This window comes from Phacochoerus africanus, chromosome 16, assembly GCF_016906955.1.
Source record: "Phacochoerus africanus isolate WHEZ1 chromosome 16, ROS_Pafr_v1, whole genome shotgun sequence".
NCBI lineage: Eukaryota > Metazoa > Chordata > Mammalia > Artiodactyla > Suidae > Phacochoerus > Phacochoerus africanus.
In genome coordinates this window covers 13,994,987-14,016,512 of record NC_062559.1, presented here as the reverse complement: position 1 = coordinate 14,016,512, position 21,526 = coordinate 13,994,987, and the positions used below count along the sequence as shown (strand labels likewise).

The window sequence follows — 21,526 nt, the reverse complement described above, 5'->3', positions numbered from 1 at the left end:
GACACACAGCTGTTTAGCCTCTAACAGACTATGAACAATGAGATACCAGGGTATGGCTTGCTCTGCTTGGCCGCCACTGTCAATTAACAAGTACCTGGTGAGTACCCGCAAGCTTCTGGAAACTTCCTGGTGTAAAGCCAAAGTGCTCTTCAATAATAAGTCAATACCTTGTGTTTTTAGAAGTCAAGCTTCAACGAAAGGTTTTGTATCATCTGTTATTTGTTGTGTATCTACTATTGATTATACTCATTGGTTTGAGACCCTTTACCTGGGAGCCACGCCTCCTTTCTTTCTGCTTCAATCTGCCTTCCTTTCTCTCTAATGTGTCTTTACTACCTAGGGCCAAACAAAGCCCCGTGCATTGCAGCTGATCATGGCAACCTCTGGAGAAGGCGGCAACCCCAGCGGCAGAGCGATGCCCCGGCCTCTGGCACAGCTGAAGGTGCTTGAGCCTCGGGTGGCCCGCAGACGCCTGTCCCAGGCCCGCCACCGAGCCACCCTGGCAGGGCTCTTCAGCAACCTCAGGAAAGCCGTTTACTTTCACTCTGACCTCACAGCCTCAAAGGTATGGGGACCTGAGGGCAGGGAGGAAAAGCTCCCACACACGGAGGGACTGAGGAGCCAAGGTGGGGACACCTCAGGCACTCTGTGGGTACAGCGAGAGAGCTGGGCCGTACCTGCCTGCTGCAGACAAGCCTGGCGTCAGAAGGGAAATGACGGGCCCCAGAGGCCTGGTCAGCCAGCAACCCCGATGCCCATCCCTCTCAGGGCAGTGGTGAGTCTCCAGCAACTGCCCAAACACTGCAACCCCACCCCAAGCACACATACGTGCAAGCACACACACACACACGTGCACACATACAATGCCTGTATGCAAACGTCAGGTTTCATGCACCACCCAGGTCCCTCCCTAAGCAACAGGGCTCTGGAGGTAAGCCCTCCTCTGCCGGGGAAGCATCTAGGAGGCCTCCAACAGGGGGAGGGCCCTGACAGCCTCCAATCCCTTTACCCTCTTTTAACAGAGGAGGAACCAGAGTGGAGACAGAACCCGTCAGCCCTTGGTGGCAGGACCAGGAGAGGCCCTGTTCTGGGCTCCACACCTGGCTCTCTTTCCACTGTCCACCTCTCTGGACAAGCTCATCGCCCTTTGACTGTTTCCAGACAACGGGTTTCCCTCTGGACTGGTGCTTGCAGCAGAGCTGCACTAACACAGAGGGACTAAGTGACCGGCCGGAGCATCCTGCTTCCTGCTTCCGGAGTTGGCACAGACCCTGGCGGAGGGCAGGCACACAGAAGAGCCCCTCAGTGGGCATGGGGCCTCTGTGGAAATTAGAGGAAGGCACCCCGAGCACCCTTGTGCACCCTGGTGGAGCACAGGAAGGCTTCAGGTGGGACTGAAATAATCTCAGCAGAGGTCTCACTGGCTCCTCGAAAAGCACATGGGGGTCAGAGGCGGGGGGACGGCTCCTCGTTTCTGCGGAGCCAGGCTCGGGGACGCGGGGGCCCGGGACGCGGGGTGGGGGTGGGAAGGGACAGCCCACATCTGGGCCACCTGGCAAAGCGCTGCTCTGTGTCCCCTGGGTGACAAGCTTGCAGGGGTGCATGAAAACCCCAAAGCCTCTGTCATTGGCCAATGAAGAAGGGCGCACAGACTGGCAGCATGCCTACTCAGGGCTGGCAGGAATGGAAGTAAATCTAGAAGAATACCCCTTGTACCCCCTAAAACTGGCACCTCATGACGGGGTGGTTGAGAGCCCGGCTGTTCACGGGCCCGGATCCACGTGGGACAGGGTAGCTGTTAAGCTTCTGTTAACACATCTGTTAAACAGTGACCACAGCCACGGCTTCCTCAGAGGCCGGCTGTGGCGTCTCATGAGAGAACAGCATGAAAAAGGTAGTGTGGTCTTGTGTGGTTGAGAATGTGGTATCATTTTCCTACATGTCACCTCGCTGACGCCTCACAGTTCTATTCACACCTTCCTCAATCGACAGAGGAGGCAACCGCGGCCCCACGACGTGAGGCCGTTTGCCTGGGATGGCACAGCGGAGAGCAGTTGGGGAAGCAGGTGTTTTCCATACTCGCCTTCCTTCTCTCTCCTGCTGGATGGGCCACCCTGAATGTCACGTCCACGGAGAAAGGATTTGTTTTACAAAAGTGAGGGGCGTGTGCGCGAGGTAGCGAGGTCTCACTAGGCTGCTGTGGCTGCCCGAACAAAATACCACAAACAAGGTGGCTGGAAACCACAGACAGGTATTGCCTCAGAGTCAGGACATCCAAAACCAAGGCGTCCATGGGGCATGCTCTCTAATGGCTCTAGCGCAGAAGCCTTCCTGGCCATTTCCAGCATCTGGCACTTGCTGGCAACCCTTGGCATTCCTTGGCTTCTGGGGGCAATGCTACAGTCACGTGGCTTCCCTTGGTGTCTGTCTCCACATCCGGATTCCCCCTTTTTCTAAGGATACAGGCCACACTGGATCATGGTCACCCGAATGACCTCATTTTAACCTGACGCCCTCCAGAAAGCCTCTCTTTCCAAAGAAGGTCAAAGTCACAGGTTTCGGGGGTTAGGATTTCAATATATCTTTTGAACACAATTCAACCCAGACAAAGGTCCTAAGAAGATAAGCCTGCCAAATTATTCTAGAAACAGTTTCAATGAATTGCGCCTGGCTTACCTGGTTCCATTTTGCTCCAGTTTGATGCAGTGAGACCGCGGGGTGAGCGTGGGGTGGCCCTGCTGGGCTGACACACGTGACCTCCCTGGACCAGAGGGCTGGAAACTCCTCCCCTCACCCTAAGAACAAGCCTGAGGTTCAGGCAACCTGTTGGGCCTTGGTGTCTGAAGAGGGAGCGGCCTTGCTGACCCAATGTTGTGATCCTGCGCCTGGGACTGGGGGCAGCAGATGGTACAGGACAGCAGGTGGCCCCTGCTCTAAAGGAGCCTTCAGAGATCATTTAGGCCCCTGTGTTCTCCTGTCGCATCTTTTGTGTCTGCAGAGCGCTGTGCTTTTAGTTCCCTTAAGCCTCCTTCTTATGCACCAGCCAGGGTGGCGCGAGTCTAGAACAGCAGCACCTGGGCTGGGGGCCCCTAGCCACTCTGGCGTCCTCTCCCACCGCCACCCCTTCGCCTTTCCACAGCTCCTGAGTGAGGCCCACGTCCTCCAGCCTTTTATATCTCGGCTCAGGAGGTCAGCTCTGCCTTCAATGTCTGTACACACCCCCGGGCTCAGCGTGGCTCATGCTGCTCTGCTTGGCGCCCTGCTCCATCAAGCCCCGCAGTGGGATGGGCCCTCCTCCCCTGCCTGCATTCCCACAGCCCTTTGCGGCGCTTCCTGAACCCTAGCCTGGGCTAGGAGTAGTCTTTCCACGCTCATCCTCCCTCTAGAGTGTCAGCGGCCTGAAAGCAGGGCTGTCTTGATTACTCTGTGTCCCCAGGGCTGAGCACATGCTTTGCCCTTATACATCCATGCCTGATGAAGGGGTGTGACTCCTGGCAGGCATGGGGGGGGGGGGGCTGCAAAATAAGCAATATTTAATGTTTCTCATTTTTTTTTGTCTTTTTGCTATTTCTTTGGGCCGCTCCCACGGCATATGGAGATTCCCGGGCTAGGGGTCAAATCGGAGCTGCAGCCACCGGCCCACGCCAGAGACACAGCAACGCGGGATCCGAGCCGCGTCTGCAACCTACACCACAGCTCACGGCAACGCCGGATTGTTAACCCACTGAGCAAGGGCAGGAACCGAACCCGCAACCTCATGGTTCCTAGTCAGATTCGTTAACCACTGCGCCACGACGGGAACTCCTGTTTCTCATTTTTGAATAATCTTACAACTCCCCTTTTGACCTTAGTAATACTGCACACAGTAGGGAAGGAAAAAAGAAAGGAAGGAAGGGAGGGAGGGAGAAAGGGTGGAAATGCTTGAGATTCTAGTCTTGCAGAACAGGAAATTCAGAGTTCAAGTTGACAGAGCATTTGATAGGTTTTTAGATCAACTAGAGTGTATGCATTTGGCAAAGAAAAAATATTAGACTTGAACATTTAATATTAACCAGCCAGTTGCACATTATAACAACTGAGAATTTACTTTGAAGCCTTTGTGCCTGGCCGGAGCTCCTATTCATCAGCCTGCCTCTGCCATCACGGTCTGTCCCAACCTCAAGGAGTGTGTATTGTAGTCTGTAGCCCTAGCTGTTTGCTGAGCACAACTTGTTTCCAAATACTCTGGCATTTCTGTGAGAGCCATTTCCAGAATACGAGGAAACTTCATAGCTTCTGTGCCTCAGGACAAACTGCCTGCCTTTCCTATCAACAATGTCAAGGACTGTGACTTTGCACCTGAGGGAGGGTGGCCTCGGACCCAGAAAGGGGCTCCTGTGTCCACAAAACCACCTCTGCAGTGGGAGGCCAGCCTTTCAGCCTTGTCTGTTTCTGTCCTCAGTGGCAGGTCTTGAATAGGGCGAAGGCTCACATTCAGGAACTAGAACAAACCCTGGATAATCTGCTGAAGCTGAAAGGTAAGGGGAAGGGCTGGTTGGTTGGTTTTTCTACTGAAAACATAGAGATCGGGTTAAGCCAACTGAAAATATATGTATTGAGAGCCTACTGTGTACCAGGCCCTGCGCCTGGGCCAGGGGCACAGTGAGATCCATGCCTCTGTCCTCAGGGAGCTTAGGGGCTGGCAGGACAGACAGACATCTGTCTGGGTGCTTTTGAAGGGTACCTGACCTCCTCTTGAGAAGCCAGCGAAGTGGACCGAGGCTTGTCTAATCAAAAGCAAAGGGCAGGGGTTTTCTTGTGGCCCAGAGGGTTAAGGATCTGGCAGGGCCACTTCAGTGGCTTGGGTCACTGCTGGAGCCCGGGTTTGACCTTTGGCCTGAGAACTTCCACATGCCATAGGTGTGGCAAAAGAAAAAAAAAAAGGCAAAAGGCAGAAGCTGTCTCCCTTCCTTGACACTCAGTCTGGGAGCCATAGCTTGCTTGCAATTTGGGGGGCGGGGAGAGGGGCGCTGTCTTTTTAGGGCTGCACCTGTGGCATATGGAGGCTCCCAGGCTAGGGATCAAATTGGAGCTGTAGCCGCTGGCCTGCGCCACAGCCACAGCAATGCTGGCCTATGCCAGAGCCACAGCAACACCAGATCCGAGCCGCGTCTGCAACCTACATCACAGCTCACGGCAACACTGGATCCTTAACCCACTGAATGAGGCCAGGGATAAAACCTGCATCCTCATAGACACCAGTTAGATTCATTTCTGCTGAGCCATGACAGGAACTCCGGAATTTGGGGTTAGTAAGCTAGTGGAAGCTGAATTCTGAAAGGGGTACTTTCCATGTCTTGACAGAAAAGGGCCAGTTCAAGAAGCTCATCCCCTGCTCTAGTGCTTTCCCCCCACATCTAAAAGGAGAGGTGAAATTCGGCTCTTGACTCTCTAACATGGAACCTGGGCAGTCTCAGCGACCACCCATGGTCCACTCAGGCCACGAAAGGCAGCAGACTTGACAAAGTCCTGACTTTATCTTATGTGACCTGTACCTTCAACTCCCCAATAGAATCCTTCAACCTGGAGGATGGGAATGCAAACAGCTTAGAGGAGGCCAAGAGAGAATATGCCAGCATGTACTCCAGAAACCCCAGGTGAGACCCCCAAGTTCCAGGAGACCCAGCCTGCTGCTCTCCTACTGTTCTGCCACAGCTCAGCAGCCCCTTTCCTCTCCAGGAGGCAGGACACAGGAAGAGGGGCTGCTTAGCTATTGAGAAGTCTTGCGCTGGTGAGATTTCTCTTTTATTCTAATAACATGTACTGCATTTTTCCCAATTATAAAAATAATCCTGCTTATTAATAGACAATGTCAAAAAGACAGAAAAGCCCAAGAAAGAAAATAAAAGTACACATTATCTCACCAAAGAAAATCAATAATTTTAAAGACTATCCTAGGTTTTAAAATTTGTGTATTATTTTATAGAAAAATGAGATAATAGTTTTCCTATTGTAGTAAGCTTTTCTTTTTTTCTTCTTCTTCTTCTTCTTCTTTTTTTTTCCCCCCCTTTGGTCTTTTTAGGGCTGCACCAATGGCATATGGAGTTTCCCAGGCTAGGAGTCAAATCAGAGCTGCAGCTGCTGGCCTACACCACAGCCACAGCCACACCAGATCTGAGCCGCATCTTCGACCTACACCACAGCTCACCGCAACGCCAGGGCCTCGACCCACCGAGCGAGGCCAGGGATCAAACCTGCACACTCATGGATATTAATCGGGTTCGATTAACGGCAGGAACTCCCTGTAGTATAGCTTTTGAAAAAACTCAACTAATGGCATTTTTGAAGGATATATATGAAAACAAGGAAAATTCTGATAGCCACCTTCTGTCCTAGCTTCATAGGAATCTAAGAAAAGCCAAATCGGGCTTGAGAGAGGAGAGGGAAAAACAGGCCACTGGGTGTCACAGGTGCTGAAAGGGGCACTTTGTTTAGAATGTCACACTCAGACTTTGAAAGAGAGACTGATGTGAGTGATGTCCTTCTCCTCCTCTGGGGATCCTCACGTGGGACACTTCACTCTCACACTTGCTGGTGTGTACTCTGTAACTGCAGTATTTGCCACGTCCTCAAAGGATGGCCCAGGCCCTGTGCCTTCTCATCTTGCACAACTGCTTCGAGAGCGGCTTGGGCTTTGGGGACAACGGCTGGGCCCTCATCACCTCTGGTGGCCCCAGGGCACGTCCAGCACAGTGGATGCGCAGGCTGACCTTCTGAGGAGGCAAGGGAGTACATGTATGAACAGTTTCACTCCTTCTGAAAAGGGGACTGGAAACCGCTTGCTCTTAGAACTTCCCAAGAGCCCGCCAAGGTGAACTGAGGTTGTTTCCTATCGTTTTGGGTGGAGTTACTGATGACTTTTCTTCTCTGTGCTTTTCTGTATTTTCCAATTTTTTTTTTAAGCAATGAATGTGTATTATATTCTACAGGAAATAATCAAAGGAAAATGATAAAATATTAAATTAAATAAGATGCACGTTGTAAAACAATGTGAGGATATAAAAAACGTTAAGAAGGACACAGCCACCTGTAAGCACACTCTGCACTGTTTCAGTCATGCGAGGGTAGAGGCAAGTGTGGTGTGTGTGTGTGCAGAGTGTATGAGGCAGGGTGTTTGTGGCTGCATTTTACAAATCACACTGGTCCCACCTTGAAATCAGCCTGGGAGGTGACCTCAGTAAGGCAGGTGTTAGCTCCTGATCCCACCCCGTTTATTACATAAGCCATTCTCTCCTTCCCGATTTAACATTCCAACACTCCCACATACTACAATCTTATCAATACTTGTATCACTTGTCTACATGGGAATGGCTAAATTTATCTTAAAATCGTATTAACTAGAGAGGATTTTTTTCACTAGAATTATTATAAACCTACAATAATTCAAACTGTGGTACCAGCAGAGGAAAAGATGAATTACATTTTATAATTAATATATTCTAATTAATTTAATTATGAGTGAGCTCAAATGCCTTTGTTCAGGATCATCTGTATTTCCCTTCCCAGGAGTTGTTTTTTTTTTTTTTTAACCTATTTTTTGCTCATTTTCCTGTTGGGTTGGTGGTTTTTCCTTTTTAGAGGTAGGAACGCTGTATGTATCATGAGAAATTAGCTCTCCTTTTAGTATCTGGATCCCAAACAATTGTTCCTTGGTTGGTTGTTTTGCTATTTTGTTTTCGATGTTTCTATTTTTCGTTTCAACTGTGCAAACAGGAAAGACTTCCTCCATTCAGATTAGAAGAATGAGAGAGAGAGAAGGAGAGAGAGCGAGACAGAGAGCGAGAGAGGCTGAGAGTCCTCCTGTTTTCTTTTGTGCACTTGCTTTTTAACCTCAGTGTGATAGCTTTTGGATTTCTCCTATCCGTATGAAGAGATTCTGGGTATGAGTCTTGGTTTTCAAATTGTTTCATATTGTATTATTCTCTTAACACTGTCTTCTAAAGAGCAGAATTTAAAATTTTGATAAAGTCCAACATACTCTTTTTTTTTTTATATACTGAGTTTTTCATTTAAACCTTAGTATTTAACCTAAGTTTTTCATGGTTTTTGGTGCTACTGTAAATGATACTTTTTAAAATTTCAATTTTCAATTGCTCATTGCTAGCATATGAAAATACTATTGTTTCTGCATATTGACCTTGTATTCTGCAACCTTGCTCCCTCCTTTGTTCTTTGGGATTTTTGACATAATCACCTTGTCTTCAAATAAAGACAGTTTTATTTCTTCCTTTCCAATCTGTATACCTTTTATTTCTTTTATTCACCTTACTAGACTGGCTAGAATCTCCAGCATGATTTTGAATAGAAGTGGTAAGACAGACTTGTCTTGCTCCTGATCTTAGCAGAGAAACAGCCTTTTACTGTTAAGTATGAGGTTAGTGGTGGGGTTTTTTAAGATGCCCTTTATCAGATTGAGGAAATTCCCTTCTATTCCTAGTTCGCTGAGAGTTTTTATCATGAATGGATGTTGAATTTTGCCAAGTGCTTTTCTGCACATATTCAGACAATCATATTTTTTTTTCTTTAATCTGCTGATATGGTGAGTTACACCGATTGATTTTCAAAGTTTGAACCGGCCATCTTTCATTCCCAGGCTAAGCCCCACTTGGTCATAGTGTGTGTGTGTGTGTGTGTGTGTGTGTGTGTGTGTATTTTAAATATATATATATATATATATATATGTATATATATACAGTGTTAAGAATTTCAATGCTGATGTTCATGAGGCACATGAGTCTATACTTTTCTTGTTTCTATTTCCTCCCCAGTCTGGTATCAAATAAAATTTATAGGAAAGGCTCTGACACTTGGTGCCCAATTGAGGCAGTTGGGAAGGACCCTGACGAGGAAGAAGAGGAGGAGGAAGAAGAAGAGGAGGACGAGGAGGAGGAAGAGGAGGAAGAGGAGAAAAAAGTGGAGCTCCTACACTCCCCGGTCACCTTGTTGCCAGACCTCATGGAATTTGAACGGTGGGAAGAGCAGGGCTCCTGTGGAGGGAGGCGCTTGGCTGGGGCCTGCTGCCCATCTGTGCACCCTCGGACCAGGCCCCAGTTATGGAAGCTCTAGGATTTCCGCATAGAAGGGGCTTGGGGATGGGATTGGCAGAGGGGCTAGGAAACAGTCTTGAAGCCACGTTTGCGTAGCGTGTACACTGTGTTTACTAAGACTTGATTTGGGGAGACTCTGGGGGGCTGATGGTGGGGATTATACAACTAAAGTTCATTCCCCCGCCCCCTCCACACACACACACACACACACACACACACACACACACAGGACAGATCAGCTTTCAGCAGCATCACTGATCTTGGAGTAAGAAAGGCTGTGGATGGCTGGCTCAGGAGCCCCCTGCCACTCACTCACCCGCTTTCATAGACCTGAGACCCTCGGCATCCATGTGGGCTCCTCGTCGTATCCGCCTGAGAGAAGGAGGCTCTCTCAACAACTTCCAAGTTAAAGCGAGGTCACGTCATGTCTGCACATCCATGGGCCCTGAGTTTGAAGCAGTTTTCCCCCAGGGAGAGAGCTGAGCCTGCCCCATCTCATCCTCTCTTCTGTGGGGCAGAGAGCTTCCCAGGGCGCGCTGGGAGGACTCAGGCAGGGATCCCGAAGCACAAAGCTCCTTCGTCCACGGCCTCTGCTCTCCAAGGGGCAGGGAGGGCGGACACTAGGGAGGACCTCGGGCGGCAGGCTTCAGGTCTGGGCGTCGTGCCCTTTCTGTTGCAGGTACCTCAACTTCTACAAGCAGACGATGGACCTTCTGATCGGGAACAGGATCGTCTCCTCGCAGGAGGTGACGCTCCCCATCGTGTCTGCAGCCATCTCCCACCTGTGGCAGACCCTCTCTGAGGAGAGGAAGGCCAGCCTCTTGCAGGCTTGGGTGCAGAAGCACAGTGGCCTCCCAGAGGCCTGTCCGGAGCCGGCCGGTGCCGAGGGCAGCGTCAAGGACAGCGGAGTCGACAGCCAGGGGGCCAGCTGCTCACTGGTCTCCACCCCCGAGGAGGTGAGCGCACCGGGGTCGGGTGGAGGGTGGGCAGGAAAGACGCCCTCACCTTTGCCCAAAGACGCCAGGGTGCTGCTGGGACTCTGACGCACGCGGTAAGTTATATCCACGACGTCATATCCGCAACCACAGAACAATGCTTATCTTTCTCCTGTCGGTTTCCTGGCCTTTCCACGGGGATTATACAAGAGATGGCTTAAAAGGCCGAATCCACTAAGGTTCTTTGGGCTTCAGGTTACTCGCCCATTAAGCCAAGAGGAAAGGGCCGGCGCACACCCCGGGCGGGCCCGCGGCGGGGGCGCCTCGGCTCAGTCTCTGCAGAAGTCACGGAGGACTCGGTTCCTCCCTTCTTCCAGCTTTACCCGTCTTCAGGTAGACGTCTCGCCTTTTCTTCCCTCTCCTCTTCCTCCATCCCGTGTAGCAATCAAGCTGGTACTCCTTATCCTCCACATCCCGTAGAAGGACTCCTGGAGGCTTGTTCCTACGGGGCCGGGAAGAACTTTCTCAGAAATGGCCTCTGTATTTCTCCTGCCCCCCAATTGGCCAGAATTGGCCAGATTGCCAAATGACTGAGCCAATAAGGCATCGAGATAGGATGCCGTTTGGACCAATCAGAACCAAGTTCTGAGAGCAGGGCGGTTCCCACACCAAAGACTGTCGCGGAACTTCTTGCGCGCGCACGTGCAAACCCTCCACTATGAATGTGCTTCTCAGCGTTCCAGTGGTAAAAGCGGCCGTGCGCGGCCAAGCAGAGCATTGTGGGCTATTAGCGGTACTTCAGTGCTGAGATCAAGGTGGGCTCCTCGACTGCTATTCCATAATTGGGACAGCCTCGAAAGCTAATGCTGCTACTTGGGGCCAAATCTGCTCTCCCATTTCTAGCAGGAGTGGGCAGTTCTTCACTCTCCACATCTGTGCGGTGCTTTGAAGGACATTTCATGGCTTCCATCCCCTGCTTTGCTCTGACTTTCCAAACACCCCTCAGCAGGTGGTTCCTTTGAGGAGTCCAAGGTCTCTGTGGTGAATCTTAGACCCAGAGAACCTCCAAGTGCCTCTGATGGTGGGGGGAAAGCCCTGGATGCCCCATTCTCTGAGAGGTTTCCCAGCGGCAAGGACACAGGTCTGGAGAACTGCAGTCAACTCGGCCAGTCCCTCTGGTGAGTGGGGGGACTTGTCTAGGACATCTAGTTCCTGCTTCAAGGATTGCATCCTTCATCACAGATTTTTTTTCGAATCTCTGTCCTTTGGTCACCTGTTTATGGTCAGCCCTCTATGATCTCCCCTGATGCTTCTCAAGTGGAGTTTGGTTCAAAGGGAGGTGCCTGACTAGGACCCCAGTCCCACTGAAACCAGTCCCCAAGGGGGTGGCTCAGAGTCTGCACTTTTAACAAGCACCCCAGATGAATGATGCATGTGTATGTTACTGGTGGGAACTACTAGGGCAGAAATGCCACAGTTAACCTGCTACCGCCTATGTCCCCTCCCCAACCCCGCTCATCACTCCACTGGATTCTGGCTTCTGATCTGATTTGTCCACTGACGTTGGGTAACCTTGAGAGGACATGAGCTCTCCTCCATAATGGCCAAAGCAGGGCCAGAAGACCGGTAGCAAAAGCCCTCAACTCAGGGCAAGCATCAGCCAGTCTAGATGTCTCTGTAGCCCCAAAGTGCCTGGCCCTGGGGTCCCACAACAAAAAAGGCAAAAGAAAAACACGTTAAATGCATGAAAATTCTGTCAAACTGTAAAGTGTGTGCATGAATGTGTGTGCATGTGAGTGTGTTTGCACGCGTTTACAGCACAAACCATTCCTCGAGAGCTGAACCAAAGAGAAAACCCTAGAATCTAATGTCCCCTAATCATGGAAGCAGCAGGCCTGGCCTTTTTCTGGAAGGGCTAAGGGCTTATGTTCATGTTCTTCTGGCGCTGAGGGAAGCTAGCAGCAGAGCCCCTCAGTCATGCCCAGAGCAGGGCTCTGCCGGCAGCATTGTCCCCAGGCTTGGGCCAACCTAGGGCTGGGTGACAAGGTGAGCAGGACAGAGGAACATTATGCCAGAATAGGGACACAGCCACAGTCACTCCTGCTGTGGCTTCTAAATTAGTTGTAGGGAAACCTCTGTGGCTCCTGGTCCCCCTGAGAGTTTCCCTGCGGAGCAGCTGTGTTTGAGGCCAACCCCTGGTCAGGTGGCAGGTCCCTTTCACTTCTGAGAGGCGCAGCCCCATAAGCATGCTGGGCGCCGCAGAAGGACCACAGAGCCTGGCCATGCTCCTCCCAGGGGCTGGCTTGTGAGAGGGTTGCACAGATGAGGACAGCGGTGGGCTGCATGAGGGAGGAATTGAGGGCCTGGGTTCCTGCCTCAGGCCTGCCAGGGAGGAACTCAGAGCGAAAGGGCTTCTGGGCCGATGGACATGAGTGCCCAGGCCTTTCAGCGGCCCCTTTCCAGATCCTCTTTGAGGAGACCAAAGGCATATGAAAAAGAAGGACACCAGACAGTGTCCAGAAAACCAAGAGAGGGGCTCTCCACATGCCCAGAGTCCCGGGGGAAGGAAATTGGAAGAAGACATAAAGCACAGACACAAGGCCCCCAGGGCAAAGGGCGGTGTGTTCCAGGTAAGCGGAGAGGAGACCTTGGGGAACCTGCCAGAACCTGCCAACCAGGATCAGAGAACTCCCTGCTCTCCCCTCATAAATGGGGCACCAGGACTTCCTGTCATGGCTCAATGGTAATGAACCCAACTAGCATCCATGAGGACGCAGGTTCAATCCTTGGTTCCGTGGGTTAAGGATCTGGCTTTGCCATGAACTACAGTATAGGTTGCAGATGTGGCTTGGAGCCTGTGTTGCTGTGGCTGTAGCTCCGATTCAACTCCTAGCCTGGAAACGTTAGGATGTAGCCCTAAAAAGAAAAAAAACGGGGCACCAGACAAAGTAAAGCACACCTAGCTGAAATTTTAACCGAAGACTGTCCTGTGCGTTGCTTGGGACATTTGTATGCTAAAAAAGTTATTCATTCTTTATCTAAAATTCAAATTTAAGCATCCTGTATTTTTACTTACTAAATCCTACAATCCTGACTGTATATCATGTTCCTGTGGAATATTTAACATTCTTCAACAATTTTTTAAAAAGTAGGACTGAAAACCAAATAGAAAGTTTCCACAATTGGAAATATATGCTATATCTATATCTATATCTATAAACTATATCTATATCTATCTATGCTCAGGGAGGTGACCAGAGAAAACTGATCAATATATCCACAAAGGACATCTCTGTGTGGGATTATTTCTCAATGATCTTCATTTTATCTGTTTCTGGAGTTCTCTTGTGGCGCAGTGGGTTAAGGATCCAGCATTGTCACTGCAGTGGCTTCGGTCACTGCTGTGGCACAGATTTGATTCCCTGGCCCAGGACCTTCCATATGCTGCCAGTGTGGCCAAAACCAGAATCAATGACGGAGGATAATGTGAGAAAAAGAATGTATATATGTATGTGTGATTTTGGGTCACCTTGCTGTACAGTAGAAAATTAACAGAACACTGTAAGCCAGCTATAATGGAAAAAATAAAAATCATTTAAAATAAAAAATAAAATTAAAAAAACCAAACCCCCAAATTTATGTTTCTGTTTTCCAAAATGAATGTGTGTTTCTTTTACAAAGTATTTTTTTTTTGTCTTTTTTGTTGTTGTTGTTGCTATTTCTTGGGCCGATCCCGCGGCATATGGAGGTTCCCAGGCTAGGGGTCCAGTTGGAGCTGTAGCCACCGGCCTACGCCAGAGCCACAGCAACGCGGGATCCGAGCCGCGTCTGCAACCTACACCACAGCTCATGGCAACGCCAGATCGTTAACCCACTGAGCAAGGGCAGGGACTGAACCCGCAACCTCATGGTTCCTAGTTGGATTCGTTAACCACTGCGCCACGACGGGAACTCCTACAAAGTATTTTAAATATAACACTTTATCATAGATAAACAGCTAGCATGTTTGAGCTATTATTATATACCAGGTTCATCCAAAATATTTAATTTTTGTGACATCCCTACAGATAGGTACTGTTGTGATTCCCTTTGTAGGAGGATTCCGGAAGTTAAGTCACAGCTCGGGGAGTGGAGGGGCTGGGAGTCAGCGCTCCTGTAGCCTCACCCCAGACCTCCCTTTAACCTATGCATTCAGCTGCCCTGGCATGAAACGGCTAGACTGTGGATGCTGGGCTCAGACAGCCTCTGCCCCTCCGGAGGTGTGAATGAGCCCTTTCCAGTGGAAACTGAGGCTCCACTCTGGCTGTTGCCTCTCACCCCTAAGCTCCTGCTTTCTCTAGAAAGAGGAGTCCATGAGCCCCATTGCTCAGCTGTCTCTGGGGTTGGCAGTCTTTTCACATTTACCCCTGGGAAGGTCACCAAACAGATACCCTGGTTTGGGTCTCAGCTTTAACAGGGATGCCCTTGGGGGATGAAGGAAGGAGAGTCTATTTCTCCCCCTGCAGCCCAGAGAAAGTGTCACACTAGTTATTTCTGACACATGAAGTTCTGTGCTTCCTTTCAGATCCTTTTTGAAGATGCCTTTGATGTGGCAAGTTTCCTGGACAAAAGTGAGGCTCCAAGTACATCTAGCCCCAGGTGAGGAAGCGGGTGTGAGTGTGTGTGTGTGTGTGTGCTGATGTGTTTAGGAGCCTCTGCCATGCAGCCCCCCAGAGAGGTGTATAATTTGGTGGAAGTTCTTGGAGATTGACTTTGTTCTGCAATTCAAAGTGGGGTGGTCCTGGGATTGTGCCATTGCCCTGGGGGGGATATTGTCTGGGGTTTCTTCAGAGCAGAAAATCCTTCCATCACGGCCCAGCGCTGAGACACACCAGGTGATGCAGGTTGTTTGTGCTGCACTGCTGCCCGGGGTGGGTGGCCGTCGGCAGGTTACAGCGGTTGATCTTGTCCAAGAGGTGGGTGAGGGGCTCGGGGGCCAGAGAGCCTGGGCCAACATGGAAACAGGCCTGAGCCTGGGGCAGTCACTGCACAAGGGGAAGCCACTTTTCAGGGTGCCAATGGGAAGGATGTGAAAGGAAGAGGGGGAGGGGCTGGCTGACACCCCCCCACCCCCAGCATCCGGGGAGGTTTGAAAACAAGGAGCAGCTTGACTAAACCTGTGCCACAGATGTTTACTCAGAAACAGCTAGTTTAGGACTGAAATTCCCTCGCGACTTTTGAAAAGCTGTGGTCTTGTGGCCTAAAGGCACAGGCCCTTCAGATACCTGTGCTCACGTCATGGCTAAAAACAAGCCTGGGGAGTTTCATTTGTAACAAACCCCACTGGGATCCATAAGGACTCAGGCTGAATCCCCAGCCTCGCTCAGTTAAGGATCTGGCGTTGCCGTGAGCTGTGGTGTAGGTCACAGACGCGGCTTGGATCCCAGTCGCTGTGGCTGTGGTGTAGGCCAGCAGCTGCAGCTCCAATTAGATCCCTAGCCTGGGAACCTTCCTATGCCGCGGGTGCGGCCCTAAAAAAAAAAAACAAAGTCAGGGACATTTAGTTTTTCTGGCTTGGGAGTGAGTGAGGGTGACATTCCTGTCCTCACGATCCCAAAGATCATCTCCACTCTGGCCCGGGCCTTCGGCTACATATCAGACGTCAGCATTTGCTCCTCCGCCCACCTGCTCCCCATCCCCCCACTGTCCAGACAGACTTGTCCAAAATCTCCAAGCCATTTTCCGTGGTGACTCAAGCTCTTCCTGCACTGTGTGGAGTCTGATTTTGCTGAGACGGGCTGGATATTTCCCAGCTGGGCTCAGGCTGTGAAGGCCACTTGGCTGAAAAGTGGCTCAAGGGTACTCTCTAAACAATTTCAGAACTCCTCACTCTGCTGATGGAACAAAAAAATAACCTCTTGAAAATGGGGGGGGGGGGTTGTTTGTTTTTCCTACTTTCCTTAGAAAAGGCTGGCGTTGCTGCCAAGGGTTCCCACAATGTGCCTGCTCCCATTCCAGCAGGAAGCGAGGTCAGAGCACCAGCTGTCTGGGCCCGACTCATGGCCCCACTGGCGGGTCTCTCCCCTTGTCCGGGGACGTGAGAAAGGAATCCGCAGAGCAGCCTTCCCTGTGGGCCAGAGCCTGAGCGGAGGGTGGCACCTCAGGGGATTGAACTTGACAGTGCCCTGTGCTCCCTGAGCTGCCTGGGCAGCCGCCAGAGGGAGCAGAACCACAGCGTTGGTGTACAAGGCTGTACACTCCTTGGTGCGTGGGCCACGGCTCAGAGCATGTGATCTAGGGCACAGGAGCCAACCTCCCTATAGTCTTGCTTTCCCAGCACGTTCCAGACATGATGCTGGAACCGGGACCATGCAAACCTTCCTCGACGGACTCTGGGCCATCGGAGGGTTCAGCTGCTTGTTTCAAGGTGCTCGGCTCACACTAGAATCCAGTTTAGAGGGTGTGAGCAGAGGGAAAATGTTAGGATTCTAAATGTTTGCTCTTTCTTCCTCCTTTCTGCTGTCAGTTCCGTGCTGGCCATCTGCAACCCAGAAAAGCCCGAGGAGAAGTTTCAGCTCTACATGCAGATCATCGATTTTTTTAAAGGCCTTTGCTGTGTTAACACGCAGTTCAAACAGGTAGGACAGAGCAGAGTGTCATGAGGCCTCGGCTCACCTCCCCTCGGGTGGCAGGAAGGGCTCACACCACGGGGACATTCTTCCATGGGTGGTCGACTTCAGCCTCATGCATCCTGTGGAAAGGAAGATTTCCGGGGAAGCAGAGGGAAGGGCCAGAGGGATGCTCTGCAGGGCAGACCTGGGCCTCGATGCAGGGACCAGACCTCAGGGGCCTGGCCCTTCACAGGCCTTCCTAAATGTTGTTGGGTGCCTCCCTGATGCCCAAGAGGCCGAACCGTTATCTCCTCCTGAGCCCCCAGGATCATACCTGCTGTCAGCTTTTGAAGGATGTTAATTTCTGCTTCCAAAAAGCCATCTGTGCAGCGCATAATGACATGTATTATGGGGGCTCTGGGTTAGAAGGTCCACTCCTGAAAGCTTTCATGTAGGGAGGAGGTTATGCCTGAGGCACCGAGGGGTCAGGATCTTTCAGATTCATAGCCATGGATTTTCCAATTTTTTAGGGGGGGTGCCCACACTTGCGGCATATGGAGGTTCCCAGGCTAGGGGTCCAATCGGAGCTGTAGCTGCTGGCCTACTCCACAGCCACAGCAACACCAGATCCAAGTCGCAACTGCAACCTAAAACACAGCTCATGGCAACGCCGGATCCTTAACCCACTGAGCGGGGCCAAGGATCAAACCTGTAACCGCACAGTTCCTAATCAGATTCATTTCCGCTGAGCCATGACGAGAACTCCCGATTTTTCACTAATTTAGCAAAAGTACAGCTATTTATTTAGAAAGGCAAGTGATAGAAATGAAAACATCTAAAAATAATTAGGATAGCTTTTCTATTTTCTTTTCTTTTTTTGGGGGGGCCATGCCCAAGGCATATAGAAGTTCCTAGACCAGGGATCCCACCTGTGCCAAAGAAGCAATCCCACCCACAGCAGTGACAATGCCGGATCCTTAACCCACTGCGCCACCAGGGAACTCCTAGGACAGCTTTTCAATGTGGTGCTCTTCCTGCTAATCCTCCCTTCGCCTCTGCCAAGAGCACTTTGACTCTCCACTTGGGGCCAAGGGCTCTTCCCTGTGGTTCACTCTCCGCCTCCCACCAACCCTCGGCTGCCAGCCCTGATCACTGTGCCCCTTCCTCCTGACACAGTGAGGTCAGTTCGCTTTACCAAGCCTCTGAGAATAGATCGATGAGACAATCTTTGCTCTCCCTGCTTCGTTGCTCTACACATGGCAGGAAAGGAAATCCCGGCAGGACTAGAGCACCCACGTAAAGCAGAGGTGCTCAAGCTTGAATCGCCTTGGGAGCTCATGGGAAATGCAGATTCCTGATGCCCCGCACTCAAGATTCCCTGAAATGTTGTGAGATGTGGCCCTGGGAGTCTGGGGTTTGTTCGGTTTTGTTTTTGTTTTTGTTTTTTTTTGCTTTTTAGGACCACATGTGCGGCACATGGAAGTTCCCAGGCTAGGGATCAAATCAGAGCTGTAGCTGCCAGCCAACACCACAGCCACAGCAATGCAGGATCTGAGCGGCATCTGTGACCTACACCACAGCTCACTGCAACGCCAGATCCTTAACCCACTGAGCGAGGCCAGGGATCGAACCCGTGTCCTCATGGATACTAGTGGGGCTGTGCCACAGTGGGAATTCCCGGGAATCTATTTTGAACAAGCCATCCAAGGGTATCCTGGTGCAGGAGGCCTCAGGCTTTGGTAGGTGGTGGTGTAAAAGGCATCTGTATTCCCATCCCAGTTCGAGTCCCATCAGCTTCCTGGGAGGTGGTTGGAGGAAACTTAATTAGTACCTGTCCGGGTTTCCGAGGACCACTGTAACAAATTACCACAAGCCTGGTGTCTTCAAACAACCAAAATTTATTCTCTCGTTGTTCTGAAGGCCTCGAGGCAGATTAAGGTATTGGCAGGGCTGTCTGTGTTCTCCGTAAAAGCTCAAGGGAAGAATTCTTCCTTGCCTTTTCTTAGCATCTGGTGGCCCCCAGCCATCCTGGGCACCCCCTGGCTTGTAGCTGTATCACTGCAGTCGCTGCCTCTGTCTTCGTGTGGCCCTCTTCTGTGTGTTTCTCTGTCCCTCTCATAAGGACACCAGCTCTTTGGATTGAGGGCGCACCCTAAATCCAGGATGATTTCAGCTTGACATCCTTAACTCATCCCCTCTGCAAAGACTATTTCCAGGTGGACATGAATGGGGGGGGGGTGCTACTCAACACACTGCAGCCCCCAATTCCAGCACACACCTCTCACAGCCTAGCGCTCCCACACATCTGCAGCTTAAAAATGCCTCATCACCGTTTTCGGGGCTTAAGGAAGTAAAATCCTGTGAGTGACATTCCAGCGCTCTGTGTGACCGAGATTGTGGGGCTCCCTCCCAGGTCGCCCGGCCCCCAGGCACCCCCTGTGCCCCGACTTCTCCTTTCCTCAGTCTTTGCTGTTGTCCTCACCCTGGGCTAGGGGCTGGGGTGATTTTCCTCGGACCAGCTCTCCCTGCTTTTGGGCTCCGTGCGCCCCGCCCCATCTGCAGAGCACGGCTGGCGAGGCCTGTTCTCCAGAGCTGGCGACGCTTCATTCTGGCCATCACCCTGGGGACCGGCTCCCACACTCGTGAGGTGGCTGGCTGGGGTGAGGGGTGCTTCCCAGGGCCCGAGGAGATCAACCCCTAACCAGCAGGACTCACAATTGGGGGGTGGGGCGAGGCAGGAAGAGCACTAACCCGGGAATGTGCTTTGAGGGGAGGAGGTCATGGGGGGTCAGAGGAGGCAGCTGGGGTCATGGTTAAGGGAACGAGAAACCCTTGCTAAATAAAACAGCGCTGTTTCTTGGAGACATTGTCTCCTAATAGCTAATAGCTAACCCCTGAACACGGCCTTAAAGTTCGAACGTTACCGAAAGGTCTCTCTCCTGCTGGTGTCCCTGGGTTCCCAGCGCACTCCCTTCCCCTACGGCAACTACCGTGACCCGTTTCTCGTACAGCCGTCGGAGATACTCTCTGGGTCTTCCTATGACTTTTCAAACACAAATGGGAGCCTGTCAGACACACTGCTCTGCCCCTTGCCCCTTTCAGTGTATCCCACAAATAGAGAGCGATCTTGTTCCCTTTCTTTGGAACAGCTGCATGGTATCCCTGTAGCGGGTGCATCATGGTGCAATTTACCGTTCTCTGTGGCCAGGCCCTTGGATAAAGCTTTACGATTTCCTGGTTCTCTCTTATGGGATCCCAGAAATCCCCAGGGGCGGGAAGAAGCCAGCTCTGCTGTATCCAGAAGCCTTTCCGGAAATCACAAAGCAGGGAGTGGAGCGAAATGCAAATGGACACCCCCCACACACACACTGCCTGTAACTTCCTGGCTGGAGAAGTTACAGCTGAAGAGATATGGGGGAGCAGTCGGGGGTGGGGGTGGGGGTCCACACCTGAGATGTCGGGGCCTTCTCATCTGCCTGAGGCCAGGAGCCCTTCATTAAAAATCAAATCCTGGAGTTCCCATTGTGGTGCAGTGGAAACGAATCCAACTAGGAACCATGAGGTTGCAGGTTCGATTTCTGATCTCGCTCAGTGGGTTAAGGATCCGGCGTTGCCATGAGCTGTGGTGCAGGTCAGCAGCTGTAGCTCCGATTCGACCCCTAGCCTGGGAAACTCCATATGCCACGGGTGTGGCCCTTAAAGACAAAAACCAAACAAAAAACCCCAAATCCTCTTCTACCCGTGTTTTGCAGGAACCAGACCTTCCGGTTGATGATGAGATGATAATGTTGAGGTGCATGGAGACATTTGACGACGAAGATCTGTAGTGCAGAAGGGCTGGGAGCCCGAGGGGGAGGAGGAGGGCAGGCAGTCTCCAGGTTTGAATGCTGCCAGCCAAGGCTGCCCCTGCCCAGCCTTGTAGGATGTTTTGGAGTGGGCTGTTCCAAAAGCATTTTGATGGTCGTAGCTTCTGATTATTATAAAGTGTTTAAGAGGAGTGTGGCCCCGTGTCTGTTGGTCTTTCAGAGTCGTTAGGTGTAAGGTTGCTGGCCTGCTGCAGGGCACCTGTGCTACGGGGTACCAGATGCACCTGAGGCCCTGGCAACAGCCTTTCAAGAGGACAGGCAGGTTCTGCCCCTGGAGGTGCCATGACACCGGGTACTTTCAGCACACCTGGATTCAGGGCATTGTTTGGATGGGTTCTAGAGAGTGCTGGAGCCCAGGGACAGTGCTAATCTCAACCCTGTGCTACAGGACATCAAAGTAGAGTCAGCTACATCTGCTTCTTCTGGTCATAAAGACTCCTGAATGGAGGCCCAGCCAAGCCCTACAGTGTTCTGAGCACTTTCTGGTGAGGCTCCTGCATCAAAGCCTCTTCCTTGCACTGCATCAAAATACTGCCAGGAGCATATGCAATCCTGGGTAGGGTGCATAAATGCCCCTCAGCCTGTATGCTGGGCGTGATGGTTAATTTTATGTGTCAACTCGCCTAGGCCATGGTACCCAGATATTTGGTCAAACATTATTCTAACTGTTTCAGTGAAGGTATTTTTTTTTAGATGAGATGAACATTTAAATCAGAAGATTTTGAGAAAAGCAGATTACCGTCCATAATATGGGTGGGCCTCATCCAATCAGTTGAAGGACTTCATAGACCAAAAGTTTGACGTGTCCCAGGAAGAGGGAATTTTACCAGCGACTGCCTTTAGACTCCAGCCACAACTCTTCTCAGCCTGCTGGCCTATCCTGCAGACTTTGGACTTGCCAACGTCTAGAATCACATGAGCCCATTCCTTAAATCAATCTCTCCCCCAGTCTCCGCACATATGTGTGTGTGTGCGCATGTGTGTGTAAGTGTATGTATATATGTGTTTATATATGTATGTGTACACACACACACACATATATCCTATTG

General features: G+C 51.2%; 2 protein-coding genes across 5 annotated transcripts in view; one reads left to right on the top strand and one right to left on the bottom strand.

The window, feature by feature from the left end:
• The first annotated feature begins 344 nt into the window (after positions 1 to 344).
• STRA8 (stimulated by retinoic acid 8) lies at positions 345 to 20,609 on the top strand. Its single transcript, XM_047762998.1, has 8 exons — positions 345 to 565; positions 4,442 to 4,517; positions 5,552 to 5,636; positions 8,808 to 9,008; positions 9,766 to 10,042; positions 14,586 to 14,659; positions 16,527 to 16,638; positions 20,364 to 20,609. The coding sequence occupies exons 1-8, from the start codon at positions 374 to 376 to the stop codon at positions 20,436 to 20,438; spliced, it is 1,092 nt and encodes a 363-aa protein (XP_047618954.1). The 5' UTR covers positions 345 to 373; the 3' UTR covers positions 20,439 to 20,609.
• Positions 9,658 to 21,526, bottom strand: part of LOC125117246 (solute carrier family 23 member 2-like) — a 59,647-nt gene continuing 47,778 nt past the window's right edge. For 2 of the 4 annotated variants that reach the window (XM_047762993.1, XM_047762995.1), the window contains exon 13: positions 9,658 to 10,523. In XM_047762993.1, coding sequence (XP_047618949.1) covers positions 10,367 to 10,523 — 157 coding nt within the window. In that variant the 3' untranslated portion in view covers positions 9,658 to 10,366. Of the gene's footprint in view, positions 10,524 to 15,557; positions 16,752 to 21,526 lie in introns of those variants that run through there. The other 2 variants (XM_047762996.1, XM_047762997.1) reach the window with 1 other exon arrangement.

Coding starts and splice junctions, on each gene's coding strand:
- STRA8 (XM_047762998.1), top strand. CDS start 374: ATGGCAACCTCTGGAGAAGGCGGCAACCCCAGCGGCAGAGCGATGCCC. Junction 566..4,441: donor CTGACCTCACAGCCTCAAAG/GTATGGGGACCT, acceptor TTCTGTCCTCAG/TGGCAGGTCTTGAATAGGGC. Junction 10,043..14,585: donor TGGTCTCCACCCCCGAGGAG/GTGAGCGCACCG, acceptor GCTTCCTTTCAG/ATCCTTTTTGAAGATGCCTT.